This window comes from Ursus maritimus, unplaced genomic scaffold, assembly GCF_017311325.1.
Source record: "Ursus maritimus isolate PB19 unplaced genomic scaffold, ASM1731132v1 scaffold_37, whole genome shotgun sequence".
NCBI lineage: Eukaryota > Metazoa > Chordata > Mammalia > Carnivora > Ursidae > Ursus > Ursus maritimus.
Genome location: NW_024426341.1, coordinates 752,784 through 765,528, shown reverse-complemented (window position 1 = coordinate 765,528; position 12,745 = coordinate 752,784). Strand labels below are relative to the sequence as shown.

Below are 12,745 nucleotides of genomic sequence, written 5' to 3'. Positions count from 1 at the left end.
TCATAAAGATTATGAAAGACCTTCAAAAGGGTGAGTAGCAGTCACTCTGTGAAATTGGTATTAGCCCTGAATAATTACATTAATTACTTCATCAAGCAAACAGACACAGTGATTCCTCACTCTGAGCTAGGCGGAACTGTGCCTCAGGTGGTGATGGGTCAATGTTCTTGGCTTCCATTCTCTCTGACCCTGTCATCCATGGTCCACTGGGGTGTTGGACTCACCTGGCTGGGTGTGTGACAGGAAGGTGTCCTTGTGGGAGTCTGAATTCCTCTCTGGATAGCAGATGACAGAGACTAATGCTCTGACCTCAGCCGAGACAGCAGGATGGAGTAAAGCATTGGACTCCAGCCAGAATTAGGACTCGGGACAAACAGACAAGAAGCATGGCCCTTCCCATTCAAGGTTGTACAGGCTGATGGACTCAGGACGAGGAGGTATTTACATCGCCCTGTGTCTGGTCATTAGACCAATTTCCCTCTCGTGATTCCAGCCTGGTTCCCAAGTGGAAACCTGTTTTGCACACAAAGAAATTTCTCTAATGAATCTTTGTTCCCAAGGGACCCGTTTGGAGTAGTGAATCGATGGGGCCCCTGGGTGGTTCAGTCTATTGAGTGTCTACCTTTGGCTTGGGTCGTGGTCCTGGGGTCCTGGGGTCCAGCCCCATGTCAGGCTCCTTGCTCCATGGGGAGCCTGCTTCTCCCTCTCCCTCTTCTGCGCCCCCTGTTTGTGCACTCCCACTCTCTCTCTCAAATAAATAAATAAAAATCTAAAAAAAAGAGAAGTAGTGAATCTAGGGTTTTTTTTCTAAGCTTTTATTTAAATTCTGGTTGTTTTATTTACTCCCTTTCTCTGAACTTGCTGCCTTCCTTGTACGTAACTCTCCTAGCATCTTATCTCTGCTCCAGGTTATAATTTTCTCCAAGTCTAAACCAGAGTAACCTGCCTGGGTTAAGTCTCTTTATCTTCAAAGCATTGACATGTGGTGGGGATCCAGCCCTGCTGTCTCTGACAGGTTTTATTATTATTATTGTTATTATTATTATTAATATTATTATTATTATTTTAATAAGTTTGAGAAGCTGGTTTGTTATTGAATACTGACCCCCGAGTGTCAGAGTCAAAGTGTTATGGGAAAGCAGACTTTGGGATAAAGAACACTAGCTTTACTGCTTTGCCAGGCAAAGGGGGCTGCCCCAGGCTAGACCCTTCAAAACCTGCAAGCCCAGTCAGGAGGAAGGGGCTGGGGTTTGACAGGGAAATACAGGATCTAGCTGGTTTTGACAGGAACTGGGTACTTGCTACCAGCTCCTTTGTCCTGTCTTTGGGGTAGTCCCGGGTTCTTAGGACAAAAGGCTGAGAAGGAAGTGGAGAAAAGGGCTACTTTAAAATTGAGCTTTGCTGAAGCATTGGTGCAGCCATTTGGACTTTTGTTCATCTTTTTGCTGGTAATTGGTTTCAGATTCTTGATAATAAATGTTGGGCATGACACACATCGACATCAAGACAGTTTTGCCCTTACAAGTGGCAAGTGGGCGGCTCAGTGTGTTAAACATCCAACCCTTAATATCAGAGTTGTGAGTTCAAGCCTGTGATGGGCTCTGAGCTGGGAGTGAAGCCTACTTAAGAAATAAAAAAAAAAAGAGGGTTCTTTTGCCATTACAATTAGAATTTCTTACCTTATCGCAAGTATAAAGCTGTCATTTAGTCCTTCATTATAAAACGTTTGTTGGCTATAAATGAAATAACTAGGTCTTTGTGCGAGCATCACCTGTACTGAACACCTTTTGCAGATTGTTTGGTTATATTTTTGCAAATGTGTTATCCCTGTGGAAGTACATTTCCCAGCTCCATTCTCTGCGTGGGAATGGCGCTTGGTGGCATCTAGTGATCTGCCCCAAGTTCATGTTCAAGTACGTGGTGGGTCTTGAGTGTGATTCTCTCAGGATGCTTCTAGTTCTCAAGCTCCAGGACAGTGGTTCTCAACCAGAAATGAATTTTCCCCTGAGGATGTCTGGTAACGTCTGATGCTCTGAACACCTACATCCACAAGAAAGGAGCCTCCAAAAATAGAATTACGCTCTCCCAAGTGTCAAAGGGAAGAAGTGAGAAAACCTTTTCTAGAACAGCTTTTCTCCAACTTCAAATTGTCTACAAGGTGTCCATGAATCCACACGGATCCCGCTACAAATGCAGAATCTGATTGCAGGTCTGAGTGGCCCAGAGATTCTGCCTTTATGGCAAGCTCGCAGTTGCTGTTGATGTTCGGGTCCTGGTCTGTGGACCACTCTTTGCTTAGCAAGGCTGTGATCCTGCGTTAGAGTTAGCGTAGGTAGTTTTAGGTCTTCTGCACCAAAAATTGCCATTGCATATAATTTTGAAGGAAAAGGGTATTCACTCATTCTAGAAGCTGTGCAAATTCTATGTTTCTTTTATATACAGGCCCTTGAGTGACATAAAATAATACACTTTTTTTGTTATATATATATTTTTATATATATATTTTATATATTTATATTTTTTGTTATATATATATTTTATAGTAGTTTCTAGTAGAGTTGACACACAGGTTACATTAATTTCTGGAGTACAGCAATGGGAGACAGAGGCTTTCAGTTATGGAATGAATAGGTCACAGGAATAAAAGTCACAGCATAAGGACTACAGTCCATACATTGTAATAGTGTTTTATGGGGACAGATGGTAGCTACACTTAGGGTGAGCAGAGCGTAATGTATAAACTCGTCAAATCATGATGTGTACACCTGAAAGCAATATACTTCTGAAAAAGACTTTTGAAAAAGAACTTCTCAAACTCAACACCCAAAAAACAAATAATCCAATCAAGAACTGGGCAGAAGACATGAACAGACATTTCTCCGAAGAAGACATACAAATGGCCACCAGACACATGAAAACATACTCCACATCAGGGAAATACAAATCAAAACCATCTCACACAGGTCACAATGACTAAAGTTAACAAGTCAGGAAGCAACAGATGTTGGCAAGGTTGTGGAGAAGGGGAACCCTCTTCCACTGTTGGTGAGAATGCAGGCTGGTCCAGCCACTCTGGAAAACAATACAGAGGTTCCTCAAAGAGTTAAAAATAGAGCTACCCTATGACCCAGCAATTGCACTACAGGGTATTTACCCCAAAGGATACAAACATAGTGATCCAAAGGGCACCTGCACCCCAATGTTTATAGCAGCAGTGTCCACATAGCCAAACTATGCAAAGGGCCCAGATGTCCATCGACAGATAAATGGATAAAGAAGATGTGTTATGCTAAACAAAATAAGTTAATCAGAGAAAGACAACTATCATATGAACTCACTCATATGTGGAATTTAAGAAACAAAAGAGAGGATCATAGGGGAAGAGAGGAGAAAATAAAAGAAGATGAAATCAGAGAGGGAGACAAACCATAAGAGATTCTTAATCATAGGAAACAAACTGAGGGTTGCTAGAGGGGAGAGGGGTGAGGAGAATGGGGTAACTGCGTGATGGGCATTAAGGAGGGCACTTGATGTAATGAGCACTGGGTGTTATATAAGACTGATGAAACACTAACCTCTACCGCTGAAACTAATAATACATGATATGTTAATTGAATTTAAATAAAATTTTTTTAAAAAAGATTTTTAGAAGACAGAAGAAGGGTCTCCCAAATATGTGCACATCCTAATGAGTACTTACGAAAATGTTAGTTTGTAGAGCACAAGGAAATTAAGGCAGCAGATTGAACAGGGCTGCTAATTAGCTGCCATCAAGATAAAAAGATAAGCTTTGATTGTCTGGGTGGGAGGAAGGTAATCACGACGGTTCTCCAAATGTTGATGAGGGAGACAAAGGAGTTGGTGTTGGAGAGACATTCAAAATGCTGCCTTGTAGGCTCTGAAGGTGGAGGAAGAGCCAGGAGCCCAGGAATCAGGGGCCAGCAATAAAGACTGGAATTGGAAAGCAAACAGATTCTCTCCCGAGCCTCTAGAAGGAACTCAGCCCTGCAGACATGTTGCTATTAGCCCGATGGGACTCCTTCCGAGCTTCTGACTCCGGAACTGTAAGAGCACATGTGTGTTTGTTTTAGGAAACCAGTATGGAGATACTTTACAGCAGCCGGAGAAATCTCATATGGACAAAGTCAATAACATTACTTGAGAAAACTGAGTGTAATCTTCTCAGTTCATTCATCAGCTTCCCTGGGGAATGGGCATTTTAAGTTGAAACTCACAGTAGGTAGAAAGGAAATTTTAATTTGATTTGGAGATATTCTGTCCCATCCTCTGGTGCAGTGAGTTCCTCGTGGCATCTGACTATGGGACCTTTGAGGCAGTGACATAGGAAAGGAGCTCGTGATCAAAATTAAGGTCACTCATTGAAACTTACATCTCTGTGTCTATATTTCTGCATCCTTTTACGTCATGTTGATTCAAATGTCCATTCTCTTCATGGTACCCTTTCCAAGTTCCTGTAGTTTCCTTTCAATGTAAGTGATGAAATCATAAATGTGTGTGTACCTGTGTGAGTGAGCTTATGGGAAAGAAAATGTATACAAACACACACATACACATTTCACCCTGAAATGTTTCTTTGAGACAAAAAGGAAATTCCACACATGTCATTCATCCTCACGATATCCACATGGAGTAATGTTCAATATACAACAGTGACTTGAGAAATCGGGAGACCAAGGCTCAGGGTGCTTGAAGTTTTAGAAATTACCTAATAAAGTAGCAGGGCACCTGGATGGCTCAGTCAGTTAAGTGTCCAATTCTTGATCTCAGCTCAGACAGTGATGTCAGCGTTGTGAGTTCAAGCCCCACATTGGGCTCTATGGTGGGTATGGAGCCTACTTAAAAAAATTACCTAACAAAGCAGTTAAAACTTATGTGGCATTCTTCAATTATACACAAATAGAAACTTGCACTACATGCTCTTCATTTTTGTGGAGCTCCTTTAGTTCACTAAAGTGTACGCTTTACATATGCAGGTTATTGTGGGTAATTTTACTCTGATGATTGATTCAGTGGAACAGATCTAATGGTGCATGGCTACGGGTAGGATCTAGAACACAGGCAGCTGACTCTCACTTAAGAGGGGTGGGAGACAGCACTTCTAATGGGGAAGAAGGCAGGTGTTAATATGGATGTTGAACAACAAATTAAATTTAAGTAATTCATGTGATAAACTAATTTTTATCTATAAATAGAAGATTAACTTACAAACGGAAATGTAATAATAAGATCCCATAAAGTGGCTGGGACAGGAGAGCATTACAGCCACACACACCATGGTTCAGCCTTAGAAAAAATATGTAAAGATTCACACCTGACTCCAGACCCATGAGGACCCAGCAGAGATCAGAAATGCTCCCCAGCATATAATTCCAGTTGATTGTAAAGGTGTCATGATATCCCATTTCACAAGGACAGCCTGTTACACAGCGAGAGCTGACTGACACAACAATCCAAGTGAACAGACACGAAGTGATCAGAACAGGCTCCTTCCGGGTCAATGGGATGGTTTGAAGGACCTGCACATCTGTGCACAAGAACTGGTGACCCTGAACCCCACGACCAGCAGGACATCCAGCTCTCCCGTGAAGCACCCTCTGATCACGCAGGTGGAAGAGATTTCTGAGCAGGAAGGAGGCAGGAAATGGATGATGCTGATACTGTTCATTCATCATCCCTTAGCATTTGTGGCAAATATTAGGAAAGGGGCTTACTAGTGTGACAATAGAGAGAGTCGTATTATCAGGTAGCATTGGAACTTTTCAAGTAGAAACAGAAGATAATTCGGTGATAAAAATATATGACACTAACTGACCCTTCACCTCAAGGAATAAACCCCCTCAGTTGTGGACACCAATGGTCAATATTTCCACAAATACATTCACTGCACGAATAAGAAATATTTTGCACAGTAAGAAGATGAGTGCAATGAAATTTTGCTTCCTCATATTTATGGTCGTCTCTGATGCTAAGAATGTATTAGATCGATCTATTTATTCATATTTGTCTTTCCATGCAGACTCCACTGGGAGACATACACATGCTGACAGTGTCTTCAGTGGCTACGGTGGGCTTCCTGGACACTGAGCTGAACCACAGTGTAAGACCAGGAGACCAGTTAGGAAACACAGGAGCATGTTTGTAGAGTAAGTGCCTGACATTAAGCTATTGATTTCTGAAGCCTCCATTTCAAAGACAGACATTCAGATAAACATATTGCCAGTTGTGTGTATGACACAATTACTATATTAGCACGCAGGCCACCCACCATGTACCAATTTAGAAAGCCCTGGTGACCTAGATAACCACCATGAGTGACCCTACTTTCCCCTTTCTGTGCTAAATTCTAGTAGGGTGCTCTTTGTATAGTTTTGTTGTTATTTTTAAGCACTGTAGGAAAACATTTTATTATATTCTCTTTAATTTTTTATTTGAGTATATAGACACACAACGTTACATCAGATTCAGACGTACAACAGAGTGATTCATTGTCTCTCTGTTTTGCTGTGTTCCCCTCAAGTGTAGCTGCCCTCTGTCCCGTTACATCACTGTTACAATGTCATTGACTGTATTCCATATGCTGTGCCTTCCCATTCCCATGATTTATTCATCGCATATCTCCATTTCCACTCTCCTTCACCAATTTTTCCCACCCTCCAACTCCACCCGTGTTTTAAATTCACCAGTAAATAAAATGAGCACAAGTCCCTAACCACCCACCCATGGACCCCAATGAAGACAGATCCCTCAGCGGTGCTCAATCTCTCTCCCTCTCAATGCCTCTCTCCCCCTCTGAGACCTTCCAGAATGGTGTTTGGGATCCCCTGTGCCCTCCAGAACCTGTGAGGAATAAACCTGGTTTTGTTAGAGTCTCTGATGGGTGCTGCTGAAGCCTGTCTTGCAGTCACAGTAAGAACCCAAGGGCTGGTGCAGCCACAGCAGAGGCTCTGGTTGGGGAAGCATCTGTGGGGATGTCCACAAGCACAGGGGTGCAGGGGGTGCCCGGGCTTTCCTAGCCTAAGCATCCCCATCAGGAGCCTGAGATGTAAAGAGAACAAGGTAAGAATCCACATTATCAGGAAGAGGAGTGAAGGTGGTGATGTAACAAGATTGACAGACTCAAGGTGAAAACTGCAGTTTTATATTTTCACCTACAATAAAATTATATAAAGGGCTTAGTGACCAAGTATAGTTCTCTTTCCACAAGAATATACAACCCATGATTATTATATTAGGAAAGCTGGGGAAAATTTACTTGGCATGATTTAAGTTCTTTGAAATGAGATTATTTTTAAGGAATCTAACCTGCCCCATGTAAGATACAGAAATTTCTAGGCATTTGTGATTCAAGCTTGGGGAAACATTGAGGACATATGAAAATGGAGAAAGGGGAAAACTATGTATCAGACAAGGCAGAAGCTTAATAAAGTAAATACTTAAATGCATGGAGAAGTTGAATTCAAATAAATGGAAATTCTAGGAAATAAATAGAAGGAGCAGATTCTACTTCCACAATCTGATCAACAAATAGCAGTTGCTGGCTCTGAGGCTGGGAGCCCTGCACTTCTTCAGCCCCAAGATGATGGGCCCTCACATCACTGGAACCCAAATGATTCTTTTTAGAGCCCTCTTTATGTCTCTGTTCCTCAGGCTGTAGATGAAGGGGTTCAGCATGGGGGTAACCACCGTGTACATCACCGAAGCCACTGCACTTGCGTGAAAGCTATGGGGAGAAGCAGAGCTCAGGTACATACCGAGCATCGTACAATAAAATAAACAGACAACGGAGAGGTGAGATGCACAGGTGGAAAATGCTTTATACTTGCCCTGAGCTGATGATATTCTAAGTATGGAGGAAACTATCTTAGAGTAAGAGTAAAGGATCCCAACAAAAGCACCACCACCCAGCAGGACAGCTGCAAAATACATCACCACGTTATTAAGAAAGGTGTCAGAACAGGCGAGTTGGACCATCTCATTGAGTTCACAAAAAAAGTGGAAGATTTGGACATGTGAACAGAAGGACAGCCGCAACATCATTAAACTTTGTAACAAGGAATTCAGGATACACATGATCCAGGACACCAGAACCAGCAGTGCACAGAGCTGGGGGTTCATGATGACCGTGTAGTGCAGGGGGTGACAGATGGCCACAAACCGGTCATAAGCCATCACACTCAAGAGAAAGACATCCAACACAGCAAAAAGTGTGAAAAAGTACATCTGGGTGATGCAGCCTGCATAGGTTATGACTTTGCTCTGAGTCTGGATGTTCACCAGCATCTTGGGGACGGTGGTAGAGGTGAAACAGATGTCTACAAAGGACAGGTTGGCCAGGAAGAAGTACATGGGCGTGTGGAGGTGGGAGTCAGAGCTGACGGCCAGGATGATGAGCAGGTTTCCACACACAGTGATCAGGTACATGGAGAGGAAAAGCCCGAATATGAGGGGCTGCAGTTCTGGTTCCTCTGAAAGTCCCAGAAGAAGAAATTCTGAAATTTGTGTATCATTTTCTGGTTCCATGTAGTAGAGGTGACTTCCAGGAAAGAAGGAAATAGCATGACCGATTTTTATACAATTGTGCATTACTTACATATTTGAAATGGTACATTTTATATTTTGCAATCCAGAAATTTATTTTAATATTTTGTTTATGGATTGGTATCCTGTAAGAGATTCCCCAATGTCATCTTAGTTATTCTATTTTCCTCCAACAGTTTTTTTCCCCTAATGGGTCTTGTATTCCACAGTTTCAATTAGATAGCTCTCCAATTTTAAGGGATATATATTGAGTGCTCACCAGGTTTTAGTCAGAGAGAGAGACAGAGAGAGAGAGAAAGAAATAAATAACATCTTCAAAATATAGATCATTTCAGATGGTGACAGGGAGTTAGAGGATAGAGTGAAGAGGTCATTCTATTTTCATGGGTATTTAGGCCAATTCTGCAAAGAATGTGACATTGGAACACAGAACTCAAGTAAGAGAGGGAGATAGATCAAGGATTATGGGGGAAGTGTGTGCCCAGCAGAGGGAATGGCCAGTGCAAAGGCCCTGAGGAAGGTACTTGTTTCCAAGGTTCAAGCCAAAGAAGCAAAGCTAGTGGTGCAAGGGGAATGAGCAGGAGGGAGACTGAGGAGAGACACTGTCAGACATGCTGAGGAGGGAAGTGGCCTCTCTGCTACCACTGAGCCCTCAAGGCACAGGGACTTCCTTGTCCACACTGCCTCTCCCACTGCATTCATCGTGTTGCAAAGACATCCCATGAATTGAACAAGATCCCCTTCTTAGTGGTCTCTCTTGATCTAGTTCTGGCCACTATGTTGTGTCACCTTGGGATTTATGAGTCCTGGCTCCCTGTTGTGGGGACAGCTCACACTCTACAGTCACACACACAGGACACCGTGGCTTCCTGGGTTGTGTTATTCCCCTGTCTTTCTTAGCCCCACCATTCTGGTTATGCTTGGGAATGAATCCAACCCAAGTAGCCAGATCAGTGATCCTTCCCCTGCAAAATGCAGAAATGGCTCAGAGAAATGCCAATTCTTACATTTCCCGTGGAGAATTAAATCTGGGGCTCCATATTGGGGTGGGCATTTTCTGCTGTGTAAGCTCAGGAGGTCCCTGGGAGCCTGTAAGGAACAATAACTTTCTTTGGTTTTGGCAATGTTCCACCTTGAATCTAACCCCAGTGCCCAGCTACAATACTAAGAGGAGAAAAAAACAAAATAAAACAGACAAAAAACCACACATACACACACACAAAAACCCACCAAAAAAAAAAAAAAAAAAAAAAAAAAAAAAAAAAAAAAAACCTCTTCCAAAAGCCAAAGCAGTGGTATATTTCTGTTGTCAAATATAGTATATATGATAGACCCATGAGAAAATAAGCAAAGCGATCAACCAATACTTCACGAAAGGAACCCACTCAAAATAGCAAAAGCGGGCATTTGCAAACCCAAGCATAGAAAACTTGTTTTTCCTGTACCTCCTCCATCATTATCTGACCAATTCATTTTCATGAATTCTGAGAGGGGATGAGATTAGCTCCTTTATCCCCTTCGTTTTCTTTTTTTCCCCCTCTTAAATTTATTTCCCTACCTCTCCACTCAATGTGGGGCTTGAACCCATCACCCTAAGGTGAAGAGTCACTTGTGCCTCTGACTGAGCCAGCCAGGCGCCCCTCCTTTATCCCTTTTCGTCTGTGGCATCTTTCACTGATATTCTTGGGCTCTGGGTGTGGATCTCTTCTGACAAACCCAAAGAGCACCTCTAATCCTCATTCTGGATTTCATTCCACGTGCAAAGCCCTCCCCAGACCGTGCTTTATAAACGCTGCCAATATCATGACAGTCTATCTTTTATACCAAATAACTTGCTTCATATGATCATGCCTGAGGACATTACATCATCCACTCGTTCATACCACTGTACTCTATCCTCACCGTTAGGATGCGGGATTCAAAGGTGCAGGGAACTCACCTCCTTTGTTCACTTTTGTTTTTTTCCACAAAGATATGTGAATATATGTACTGAATATACAAACAAATCTAAGAATATAAAAAGTTACAGAATGAAAGTAATGAATCATGGAACTTTACATCAAAAACTAGGGATGTACTGTATGGTGACTAACATAATATAATAAAAATATTATTAAAAAAAAGAATGAAGGGATAATGAAACCAGGTTAAAATGAGTAGTTTCAAGAACATATTTTCCCAGATTTGGGGTAAGAGTGTGTCCCTAGTATCCTGCAGTTCAGAGACCTCTCCAGAGAATAAACCCTTGACTGTGGCTGGGGTGAGAATGAACTCTGCAGATATCCACCGAGCTCAGGCAAGGAGGGGATTTGGGACTCTAAATACCTTGTCTTTATTTCTTAAAATACTTTTTAAATAGATATTCAGTTGTTATTCTGTTTAATCTCTATCTCCACACCTGTTTCAGAAATACTACTGTTACTTAAATGTTTGGGGTGTTCTTCAAAATAACTAGGCTGCTTCTCAGCTTTTCTTACCATGTGTTCGAGAACCCATATTCTCAGGTTTGGCGCTGGGTTAGGGCTAGATTTAGGGGTAGGGCTAGGGTTAGGATTAGGATATGTGGCCGGGTGACAGAAGACAGGGTACACTGAGCTGCGGCAAGTGTAGGACTTGGGGGCCTTAATACTCAAAATTTATATTCAGTTGCTCTTGGTTTTATCTCTATCTTCACACCTATTTTAAGAAATGATACCAATTCATTTTTTTAAGTTTTTAATTAAAGTACAGTTAGTTAACACACAGTGTAATATTAGTTTCAGGAATTGAAATATTAGTTTTTATAGTTGAAATATCAGTTTTTTAGTTGAAATATTAACATACAGTGTAATATTAGTTTCAGGAGTTGAATTTAGTGATTCAACACCTCCATACAACACTGGTGCTCATCACAGGTGTCCTCCTGAATCCCCATCATCTACTTCATCCATCCCCCCAACCCCGTCCCCCCTGGTAACCAGCAGTGAGTTCTCCAGAGTTAAAAGTCTGTGTCCTAGTTTGCTCTGTCTCTCTTGTTTTTCTGTATATTTGATCGTTTTGTCTCTTAAATTCCACACAATAAGAAAACCTGGATGGCAACCTAGTTATTCCATAGAAGAACCCAAGCATTAAACAACTGGCAATATTTCTGAAATTGCTGAGAAGGTAGAGATAAAAACAGAAGGAACAATTGTTATCTATTTAAAGAGAATTTAGAAGTTGCGGTCCATATATACAATGGAGTATTATTCAGCTATCAAAAAGAACGATTTCTCAACATTTGCAGCAACGTGGACGGGACTGGAGGAGATTATGCTAATGAAATAAGTCAAGCAGAGAAAGACAATTATCATATGGTTTCACTCATCTATGGAACATAAGAACTAGGAAGATCGGTAGGAGAAGAAAAGGATAAAGAAAGGGGGGGTAATCAGAGGGGGGAGTGAAGCATGAGAGACTATGGAATCTGAGAAACAAACTGAGGGCTTTGGAGGGGAGGGGGTCGGGTAATGGGGTAGGCTGGTGATGGGTAGTAAGGAGGGCACGTATTGCATGGTGCACTGGGTGTTATATGCAACTAATGAATCATCAAACTTTACATCAAAAACTAGGGATGTACTGTATGGTGACTAACATAATATAATAAAAAATATTTTAAAAAAATAAAGAGAATTTAGAGCTTCAAATCCCAACCTGGCCTCTACTCCATAGATGGCTGCAATGTTTTTTCTCACCCCAGCGGAAATCTGGGGTATTACTCTCTGGAGATGTCTCTGAACTGCAGGATGCTAGGCACATACCCTAAGCCAAACCCTAACCCTAGCCCCTAACCATAGTGCCTAACCCTAACCTAATCCTAACCGTCTGGAGGAGTCCCTGAAATGCCAGTTACCAGGCACATACCCACACTCTGGCCCTAAACCTAACTGTAACCCCAACCCTGGCCCTAACCCTAACACTAACCCTGGGCCTGAGGGGGGAAAAAAAGTAGATGTGATATGCAATGGAATATCACTCAGCCATCAAAGAAGAATGAAGTCTTGCCATTTGCAGCAACATGGATGGAGCTAGAGAGTATTATGTGAAGTAAGTCGGTCATAGAAAGACAAATACCATATGGTTTCACTCAGGCATGGAGTTTAAAGGAAAAAAAATGATCAAATGAAAAACACAACAACAATGGGTTAAGGAAATTGTTTGAAAGGCT

General features: G+C 41.9%; 1 protein-coding gene across 1 annotated transcript; it reads right to left on the bottom strand.

The window, feature by feature from the left end:
- Nucleotides 1–7,587: 7,587 nt before the first annotated feature.
- On the bottom strand, nt 7,588–8,541 carry LOC103656789 (olfactory receptor-like protein OLF4). Its single transcript, XM_008684215.2, has one exon. The coding sequence runs from the start codon at nt 8,539–8,541 to the stop codon at nt 7,609–7,611; it is 933 nt and encodes a 310-aa protein (XP_008682437.1). The 3' UTR covers nt 7,588–7,608.
- Between the last annotated feature and the right edge of the window lie 4,204 nt (nt 8,542–12,745).

Bases quoted from the DNA above. Each gene is read 5' to 3' on its own strand.
- LOC103656789 (XM_008684215.2), bottom strand. From the start codon at position 8,541: ATGGAACCAGAAAATGATACACAAATTTCAGAATTTCTTCTTCTGGGA.